Genomic DNA, 11,048 nt, shown 5'->3' on the forward strand with positions numbered 1-11,048 from the left:
ATGCACATAGTTGCTGTTTTCCCAAACAACTCTCAGTCCCCAAAGAGACTTATTATCTAGAAGAAATAATTTGAGAATATAATGTCCAAAATTAGGTTAGCAGGTAAATTATTTCACTTAACATGGCAGAAACTGAACAGCAACCATTTTGCCTTCATATTTTACAACATGCTCCAATCATAAGGAATTTGTCATAAGAGGTTGGTTTTAGGGAAAATTCACATCAGCAAGCATGTCCAATTTCAGAAAAGACTCCTATTCAGGGAATTATTGTTGAGAAAAATATCTCCACACTAATGTATTTACAATGCATTTGTTACTTATTGTACTTTCTGTGCAAACTAGAAATGCACTACTTACTAACCTTTAAAAGATACGTAGCTAGGTCATTCTCTGCATGTGAGCAAAATTCCTGAATGACAGTTGAAAGATAATTAAACATAGAGCATTTAGTGTTTAACTGAACATAGACCATTTAGCATTTTATGGAGTGTTATAGAAGGCATTCTGTAATGCTGCTTTAAGAAAATATCAGAATCTTCAAATGAGTACTAACAAATTTTTAAATATTCTTTTCAATATCTGAATATGTAAGCCTTTGGGGGACTCTTAGGGCTCACTGGTCTATAATAACTGATCATAATTCAGTGAAAAAAAATTCAAAACAAGTTCTACTTTTTTCCAAATGATTAGATACCAACTTAATGTTTCAAGATAATGCCTTTTTCAAATCGATCTCAAAACATGAACTTAACTTTGCATAATGCAGCAAAGAGTAAAATACTTGGAAATTGTTTAATTTACATTTAAATTTTACAGACTTTACAAAGAATCAGCAATGATATCCAGAGGACAGCTTCCCAGCCCTGGGATGACTCACATGGCACTAGCTTGATCTATTTGATGTATTAGTCATGCCTCCATCAACACAAAGGTATCAAGACGCGACCTTTTCTTTATATAATACAAAATAGGTATGCGTTCAAGATGCTTGATGACCCTTTGTTAGATGCCCTAAATTTCTAAACAAGTTCAAATAATTAAATGACAATCTACTTCATTATAGTATCGATCCCCTATCATTTATAGCCAAAAGATAACAATAAAGCAAAGGTTTCAAAAACTGAATTGAGTGCCTGATATAACTTGAGCGTTGGACAAAGTGTCTTCCATGTGCCATCTTATCTAATACAACACTCCACTCCACTACAGATTGATGAATCAAGCTCAGTAAAGCTCAGTCTCTTGCCAAAGATGCTACGAGGTGGCTGAGTCACTCTCAGGACCCAAGTGCATCTTACACCAAAATATACCTTTCATTTCAACGAAGTGATACACTTAGAAAGATTGAATACCTCTCTGTTTTGTATTAGTTAATTGAATTGGTTAGAAATTTCCACAGGACTGACAGGAACTAAAATATTCCGAGCCATTAATTTCATTAGTTTTTTGTTTTTTTTACTGCATAATGTCATATCCTGTTCTCCTGTACCCTGAGGAATAAGTATTACTAACAACCCAAGAAAGGAAGTAGTCAACACAGAAGAACACAGTTCTGAGGTGAAGGTGCAGATTCCAACCCAGCTCTCTCTGTTCAGAGACTTCAAACCCAGTTCCCGGTATTTCGAAAAAGTAAGAAAGGGTGATATTTGAAGCAACGCTGATGTCAGATCCAAGGGCTAGATGACTTTTATAGGTAATATGTATCAAACTGACTAAAGAACCCTTTTTTTTATGAAATTATTCAGTTTAACAATACAGTCACTTCTATTAAGAAAGGAAGTACAGGAATGCATGAAGCTAGAGTCTAAGTAAAGTAAAATTCCCATCTCGATTTTGAAGAAAACCAATCTACGGCACATTTATCTACAGCTAATACTAAAATCTGCATGACACACATGCGCACACATTTTCTTGTTAATATTTTCATTTACTGTCTGTGAAAAAACTGTTGCCATATAATGGAGTTTCATTAATAATAAATATCTGAGCCACTTCCTAAATTGCTTGCCAAAATTCTACAATGGCAAAAGTAAAAATTAGGGCATCTTACTTAGCCATTAGTAATGTTCTACTATTACCACATGTATAGATCGCAAACAGAAGTAAGTAACAGAAGCACTAAACTCCATATGCAAATACTCTTCCACTTTCTTGGAAAGAGTCTGCATATGTTTCTCTTCAAACTGGAAGAAAAGATTTGTGAAATGTCATTTCTGGAGAAGTAATGCTAGAGCCAGAAGAAAGAGTCATAGATAGAAATGAAGACAATTAAACAGATAGAAATTGGCAAATTTTCTTACCACTGTTATAGCCATGTATAGAAAGTTATATTTATCACTAATCTATTAAAATAAATACATATGGAATTAAGACTATTTCTCAATGACTCCATTCTTCTTGTCCTTTTAAAAATGTTATTAAACAATACCTTGAGATAAGGAGCTTGTATAAATAATACATTAATGGAACTGGAAATGCTATAAATGGTAGTCATCTCAATTTATTGCTATCTTTCCTATTGAGTTTTTTTTTGGTTGTTCATTTAACATTAATTTCAACCAATATTTATTGAAGCTTTGTTTAGACCGTGCTAGACAAATTGGAAAACCAAATCTGTACACTTGAAGAACTCACAAGATGAGTGGAGGAAGATGGAAAAATAAGTGGAAAATACACTGCAATATGGTAGGTGCTAGAGCAGAAGTACGGTGTGTACAAAGGGCTGTGGGTCCAGCCAAGGGGCAGGGCCTACTGTCGGGTAAGACAGACTCAGTAGATCTTTCTACATTCTGATAAAGAGTGTCGGATCACGGCATTTGCAACAGAAGTAAGATCAAAGGAGGGTAAAGAGGAAGAGGAAAGGTGGCTGAAGCCGGAATGAGGGCCAAAAGAGCAAAGGTAGAAAGAAACGAAAACACTTAAAATGAAGAGACACACAAATTGCTCTAGATTTGTGCCTACACATGCAAACACACACACAAACAGGCTAGATTTTACACAGGCACATGGTGAAACTTCCCTTGGGTGGGTGATTATCAAGGATTAGCAGAGGCAGAATGAAAAGACAAATAAGTGTGTGTGTTCAGATTTCCTGGAATCTATACAGGGATCCCAATTTCCCTTCGCATAAGTAGCGCCATTGATATAAGTAGGAAACAAAGGTTCCATTAAGGCTCATTATGTGATTTAGATACCCTGGTGTGGAATTTTTCTCTTCAAACTGTTTTAATTATTTATTTTAAGTGAAGTAGTGAGAAATAAGATCATATGTCACCTTTTATATTTCAGCGATATAGTCCAGAATTATCTTTGGTAAAAGAGTCCTATAAAACATATTAAAGACCTCATGAATAAATGCTAGTCTTGCCCCACACTCATATCTGAAAACCAGGTAAAGCGCAATGCTGTTTGAGTTTTCTTTTTAAAATAGTTATATACACTGTACGTAGACAGCTTTTTAAAAATAATTGCCTGAAATAAGACATTATTTTTAAAAGGCATCATTTTGTTGATTTACTTGATTTTCAAAATTTCACATAAAAATTGAGAAATGACAACTAAGTTTCTATAATCACATGACACCCTCCAATATGTCAAATATGATCTTAAATAGGAAGATACTTAAATGTACTAAAATTTCACACTTTAATGAAGCATCATTCAATAATTTACTTTTATAATGTATTCAAGATCACATTTGTAACTGTTGGTGTTGTCACTTCAAACAGTGATAGTCTTCTTGTTATTTTCTGGCTATGAAATTATTAAGTACATGAATGTATTAACAAACATCTTAGTAGAAATCCTATCTCAAAATCAATATCCCATTGCTGGGAACCCATAGTTTTCTCAAATACTAACGAAATATGATAATTCCATATGATATTCCAGTATTTACTATACCTTTGCCATCACCATTAGCATCACATAAAAAATTCTGAAACTGCATTTACTGAGTAAAAGATCCTTGTGTCAAATTTGTGCCCCCTCTACGATATAATAAACATCAAAATATTTCTAGTCAAGGATTCTGAGTCAGTACTTATTACAGTGAATAAAATGGGAGTCAAAAACTGTGGAGAATAATCTTGTAGGTATTCCCCTGATGATTTACAGGATAGTTTATTTTTCATAGAAAATAGAAATCATAAAGTAATATAAAATATAAGTGGAATTTTTAAAATTCCATTTTAGAAGCTGGGATTACATGTTACCAAATAAAGACGTTTTAGAATAAAATTAGATACGAGTAGCACAACCTTATGTAATTATTTACATATTGCTCTCAAGCCCTGTGAATATCATTATGTGGCAGTTTATTTGAAACAGTATTAAATAACTCTTTCATAAGATTTTACATATCATTTATATCACTATTTAAGATTTAATGTACTTTGCATAAATTTGACTAAATTAAGCATCTGCAGATTTTCACAGTCCTTTCCTACAATGCAGCATAGCCTAAACGGTCCTCTTTGAATGAGACGAGAAGTACTACATACGTATTTTATAAGAATTACAAATGCATCACCTACAATTATGTCATCAGGAATTACTTACCCTTACCTTTCTGACTCAGAACACCTGAACAGTTCAAGAGTACAAATTTAGAATACAGAGAATATAGGCTGTGCAATTTTACTGATACAGCATATACTCTTCACCTGTTATATAAACTTTTCCTCTTCAGTTCTATCAACATGTTAACAAATTTAACACAATCACTGAATGGTCTACGGAGGTATTTCTTTCTCATTTCGCCAGCTAATTAGCCAAAAGAAACGTACATTCTCCCCCACGATTTAAACATCTAATGTCTATTTTCAGTCATTTACTAAAACGAATGGCCATCTAGTCCAACTTCTATAAATCCCAGCACTGTCCTAACCCACATCTCATGATCATGACTAGCAAAATCTCTGAAAATCACGCTTGATGTGCACACAACTGTTTTTCTCACTTGCTACCACTCACAAAACAAACAAAAAAAAAGTGTTGTACACCTGGATTCTCTTTCCTCTGTGATCAGTACTTGATTTGATGATAAAATTTTAACTACTGAAGATACAGATTTTCTCAATTTTATTAGAACAGCAATAAAACAAACAAGCCAAAACCAGTTTCTGGTGTTAATTGTCTTATTAGCCAGCTTGTAACATCACACTTTCCTCATGTACTGTAGCTTCTTATTCTAGGGGACACTAATTGGTTTTAAATGGTGTTAAATACCATCCCTGCAGTTGCAAGTGCTTCTCTGGGATTTTTACTAGAGAAAAGAACTCCTGTAATTTAAAACCACTTTGCTTTCTTCAGTCACAGCTGTTAGGGAAACACTGACCTGTAGAAATCTTTAAGGTTTGTTGCCCCTTTCCCAGCGTCATTAGTCTGCATTTATTTTCTAAGGCTTCTTTGCCCCTTGTACCATGACTTTTCCATAACTCCCATCCCCCAAAATGCTTTCAGCAGAAAAATCACTGCTTTTTGCTGGTTAAGCCCTTTTCTCTCTCTTCCCCCACCCTGCCCCTTACAAAACCTTGGCTACCCTTAAAGAAAATTCTCCAACAACGTGTCAATTTTATATTGGCCACAAAGACAACTTCTGTTGGGGGAGGGGGAGGAAAGAGGGACTGGAGCTTGGCTGTCCCTTTCCACAGACAGGGATCTTTGTGGCGATCTGAAAACATTTCCTGCATAAAAATTCAACACCCTCTCTGGGTGCAGGGTTGGGGAGCAAGAACGACTATGTACCAGCAGTGCCCTCAAAGGAGGGGAATGCATCCCCTAACCTTCCAAAAGGGGAAGTCATTTTCTCAAAATGTGTCAGCTTTCTTGCCTTATTAAACATAATCCACAGGCTCAGATCCTAGGGCAGCTCCCCTACTAGGGGCTGAGTGAAAGCTATAAATCACTCCTGTACTTTCTCTTTCCTCGCATTTCCGTTGCACTGGTTTTCTATCTAGCTCGGCTCTGACAAGCTCCCGCTCCTCCTGTGTATCAACAGGGTACCGAGAAGATGCGAGTAAAAATCACGCGAATGGGATACCAGGTCTTGCAGGACCCGCCTGTTTTAATTTCGCCCTCCTCCCGCCCTCCTGTGATATTAAGGCCCTGAGACTCAAGTCTGCACGCCCAGTGGGCTTCCCTGGACCTAAGAGCCTGCACTCGGACTCCTTGTGCAAAGCATCTTCAACACACTCCCGGGCCTGTGGGGGAGGGGCACCATTGCCCTCAGGTGTCTGGAAGTCATTTGGTGCAAACAGGCTTGCCATTGAGTTTGTGTCACCTTTCGGTCGCGATGCCCCAAGTTCCAACCTGGAAAGGGGTCATGGACGAGAGGGTGGGCCGGAACCAAAGGGAGAGGTCTACAGATTCATTCACAGCTGGGGGTGTGTGTGTGTGTGTGTGTGTGTGTGTGTGTGTGTGTGTGTCCGTCTCCCCGAGGGGCTGCAGCCTAATAAAGCGCCCCCCTTCCTCCTCACCCACCTCCAGCGCAAACTGGCTCCACGTTTTAGCATCTCTTTTCTCCTGAACAGCACCTGGGGGCAGGTTGCTGAGTGCTAGCCCATCCTCCTCGCCCCATCTCTAAAATCTTGACAGTAAAACTAGCTTAAGAGACCTTTACCGGTGAAGCTCTCAAATCAAATCAATCCAGAAGTGACAGAGCGAAGGGGCAAGGGTTAGGCCGGTGTGTGACACAGCATGTCTTAACTCCATCCCCCAGCCATCCCCCCCCCCCCCCAGCTTCCCATCTCGGCCGGCGCTTACCTTCTTTGGGCGGTCGCTTGGCCTCTCTGGTAAGATTGCAGACCTGGGTGGTTTGCAGCTCTTGGGTCAGGCAGCCCTCGGTCTGCTCGTTCAGGGGTAACACCACGTTATTTAACAAAACCAGCGACTGGTCGTCGACCCCCCACTCTCCCAAGTGCTGAGGGCAGGTGCATTTTGTATACATGATCCCGCAGGACTCTGTTCTCCCATTTTCCGATTTCAAGCAGCTCTCCAACCAAGTGCATAATACGTGGCACCCAAACTGGCTTGGGCTCACCTTGTTCAATACCAAAAACTCAAAAAAAGATTTCTGGTCTTCTTCCCCTTTTTTCTGTAATCCTGGGAAATCGGTTGGAAAGACCCGACGTATTTGAATAAAATTTTTATCATACTGTAGAAAAACGAAAGCATTCTTGGATTCGCAGAGTTGCATTATAGAGTGATTCTTTCTTAAAAGATCCTTGATTTTTTCATGGGAAAAATGGTCAAACTGATAAGCCAGGAGGGAAAAGTTAGAGCAGCTAAGGTCCTTTTTGGAAAATTTCAGGTAAATGCTATATTTGGTCGGATCTGGATTTTCTAGCGTCCAAGTGCAGTTTGTAAAGTTTTTGGGGAACATTTCACTTACAGAATACGATCCATAAATGACTCCCTTCACCAAAGTTGAACACCAGAAGTCTTGGGCAGCATTAAATCCAAACATAACCAGGAGATAGGTGGAAAATATATAAATCAGCAGGTTACGAACAGCCTTCATCCTATGTCATTTGGCCTGTAAAAATGGCAATGAAAGTAAAATGCAAGTAGGAGTCTACGCACATCGAAAAAAAGAAACTCCTTCCAATATTACAGCCAGCTGTTTTCAAGATTTCAGTAAAAAACCCTTTTCAAAAGAAGGGCAGGTAATTTTTATTTTATAACGCCAGAAAAGTATCCGTTGCTGTGTGAACAGCGCCCTCACGCGGTCATTCACAATGGCCAAATTCACTACATTCAATTTAAAAATAATATTCAATAGATTATTAATAGGAATGCTCTTGCCTACCAAGATTTCCTTCAAGTGCATGATGATTCTATTGAAACGAGAGGAAAATTTTGTTTTTTAACTATAATAGCCTAAATGTTAATTTTTGAGATATTTTTAAGCAACCTGTACAAACCTTTTCTCCCCCTCAGCCTTCTGCCTGAAGTAAACATCACACAAAATCTAATCTGATAATCTGGGAACAGCTGTCATCATATTATTTCTTTTCTTTCAAATGTGAAAAGCAATTATGATAAATGATAGCCTCAATTTTAAAAGCACAAACGATAATTTGTTGCAGCTGAAACATCATCACCCAAATGCTACTACTAGTCTTTGCAGGGGCCACTGTGTGAACTGATGGGAAATTTCTGTGCAAAAATACAGGTAGTCACCAGGATTAAGAGAATTTGTAAACCATCATCCAACAAAGGGCAGATACATAGGGAAGACCTGCTTCTGGACATTATCACTGGGGACCAGGATTTAAGGCAGTCATTTCAATGTGACATGCCCTCTTGGGATACATAAAGTAGATCACTGTATTAGTATCTGTATCCAAAGGCAATGTCAGTGAAAAATCCCAGAACCACAGTAACTGAGCTGGTTTCAGTTTTATTTATTTTTTTAATTAGGGCTATTTTATCTAGAGTTATCTACCATAGCTTGAGGTTTACACATGGTAGATAAAAGCTACTAGCACTGTCTTTCCTAGCAGATTTCAATGATAGGATTGCTCCCTATCCAACAACAGCTCCAAACCTCCTTTTCTTTTCTCCATTTTTCTACCCTGGCCTTGCATAATACAGTAATCCTTGGTTATATTTACCTCTGTAAGTTGTTATCCAAAAAGTAACTTGAATATTTTTCAGCTTTAACCTTTAAGAAGTTATTTCTTAAAATAAATGACACTGCTTTTTTGCTGAGCTTTTGAGCTAAGTGATGCCAAGTTAATTTTAAAAGTCTTTAGGCTGCAGTCTCTTCCACTGTTCTGTAAACAGAGACAGACATACAGACATATAGATAGTTAAGAGTTTTCATGTCTTTGCCTGGGTCCTCTCTGAACCAAAGGATAATACCCTCTTCCTTCCCGTTGCATAACACACACCAACGCATGCACACAAAATCCATTGACTGAAGTCCCTGAAGACAGATCTGCATTCCCCAGATCATAATTCAAATTCTACGTCTTGATATAAGCAAAAACAACCCCAACTCTAAATCTCCATATAGCAGCCTTTTAAAATAACATCAGAATTGCAGGGACTACCAAAACACTGTTCCCTGATTCAAACATACAGCTCAATGAATAATGCATTTTCTTCTTGAGAAAATAAAACCTATGGGCATTTAAAGGTTAAAAAATAGGGAAAGTTATAGGAAATTCTGGAAATAATTTTCCTTTTTTTCTTCTTTGCTGTAGCACTTTGCAGGCAATGCAGGTCTGCGCAGTGTTCTTCAGGATAGAGTGTAGGCGTTGAGAGCCAATGTGACAATAAGTGTCTAAATTAGGAATTCCATCCATGAAAGGGGGCTTCATTTTATAATCGCTAACTCAAAGAGGTCGTATTTCTTTTCCTAATGAAATCCGGTACTTTTGCTTCCATCTATCTGACAGGGCATGCCTGCATTGCTGTGCGCATGGAGGATTAGAAAGAGTGAGGAAATGGCTCGGATTTCACTTTCAAGCCGGCTCAAGAAAGCCCCCTCAACATAATATTCTTTATTTTAATCATTCAGCCTTATTGTACGGAGTCTCCTTTTATTCTAAATAATCACAAATGAATCACTGAACTCTGTCGCCACCACCACCCCCAGCCCCGCCAGCCCCCGACTGCAGGGCCACTTCAAACAACTGTATTTCTCTCTCTAAGAAAGAAAGAATGGGGTTCGGGTGTCTAAAGGCTCGGCCACCGAGGTTTCAAGGATGTTGCATTTATTTATTTATTTATTTATTTATTTATTTATTTATTTATTTGTCTCTGGCTAAGAAGCAAACCGGCGTTTAGTTTAGCTCTCCTCAAACTGATTCTCTGGGTGACACTTTAGTTTAGGAACATAGACGGCGCCATCACTCCACTGAATTTTTTTCCCCAATAGAAGACCCAGGCCTCCCCTTATCTTAACTTCCTTTTAACCTAAAATTTACCCCCATAAAATTACCCCGATCACACACAACCGTTAGATTTTCTAGGTCTCCCGGCCTATTTCTTCTGGCCCAGCACACCTATGGAAAACCAGGACTTCCCTAACTTTTCAACTGCGGCGTTTAAGTAAATGCAGACAGTCAGGTTTCCTCGCAGCCCCTCCATCTGCCAGCAACAGCCTTGCCTTTCCAGGTCTTCCCTCCGCAAACACCCGGCGAAAAAAGCTCCTCGGTGGCGACCCTGGCAGAGGGAAGGTGACCCCTGGACCCCCGTCCTTACCTTCCACTCCGAAAGCTCAGGGAGGCTCTTGCTCTAAGACACCAGCACCGGCACGCGTCCCAGCAACAGTGACGGAGAGACTCCCCTTCGGTCCCAAACACCGTTGCCCATTTTCCCCGGCTGAGCTTCAAAAATCAGGATTGATTTTTTTTTAACGTACACATTAGAGAAGCAAAAGGGGGGGGGGGAGGGAATCAAAGAGGAGAGGGATGGGAGAAAAAAGCCCCCAGGACCCCGGAGCCTACGCCGTAGCCCACTGAATCCCACTCCCAACCAAGGCGGTGGCGGGGGGTGGGCGGGAGCCCCCCGAAGCCAGACACTAGGAATTAAAAAAAATGCAAGTGGCTTAAGCGCGGGGATTTGTTTTTCCCAATCTAACCCCCAGCAAACCGGTCAGCCAAGAAGCCAAGAAAGCTCTGAGACGAGAAGCGGCGGCGGCTGCTAGGGCAGATTTGTTGGGGCGGTGGGTTTATTACAGGAGTGTTCGTGGTCGCATCGGAAGGCTGGAGCTCATGCTTTCTCTCCTCTTTCCGCTCTCCTCCCGCCTCCTCCTCCCCCCCGCCCCTCGCAGGTACTGATGGACGGACGGCGACTAAGGAGAGGGGGGAAAAATCCTTGGCTGGTGATGTCGGAAAGCTGTTTGAATGCCCGGCGAGGAGGGAGGCGCGGGAGGGAGCGAGATAGTAAAGCTCTGTCTCGGGCGTGCGCGCGGCGCGCGGCGCTGGCTCTCCCCGGGCGAGCGAGGGAGGGGGCGCGCGGCCCCGAGGCGCGCGCCGGGCCCCGCGTGCTCGTGGGCGCGCGCGTGCAGCGCGGAGCGCCGGGCGGCCACC

The 11,048-nt window shown here is 40.3% G+C and overlaps 1 protein-coding gene across 1 annotated transcript in view; it reads right to left on the reverse strand.

Annotated features, from left to right (window-relative positions):
• Positions 1 to 7,525, reverse strand: part of ADGRB3 (adhesion G protein-coupled receptor B3) — a 751,391-nt gene extending 743,866 nt beyond the window's left edge. Inside the window, exon 1 of the mRNA XM_057740064.1 lies at positions 6,769 to 7,525. Coding sequence (XP_057596047.1) covers positions 6,769 to 7,525 — 757 coding nt within the window. The remainder of the gene's footprint in view (positions 1 to 6,768) is intronic.
• Positions 7,526 to 11,048: the final 3,523 nt, after the last annotated feature.

The sequence above is a fragment of the Hippopotamus amphibius genome, chromosome 6 (genome assembly GCF_030028045.1).
Source record: "Hippopotamus amphibius kiboko isolate mHipAmp2 chromosome 6, mHipAmp2.hap2, whole genome shotgun sequence".
NCBI classification, from domain to species: domain Eukaryota; kingdom Metazoa; phylum Chordata; class Mammalia; order Artiodactyla; family Hippopotamidae; genus Hippopotamus; species Hippopotamus amphibius.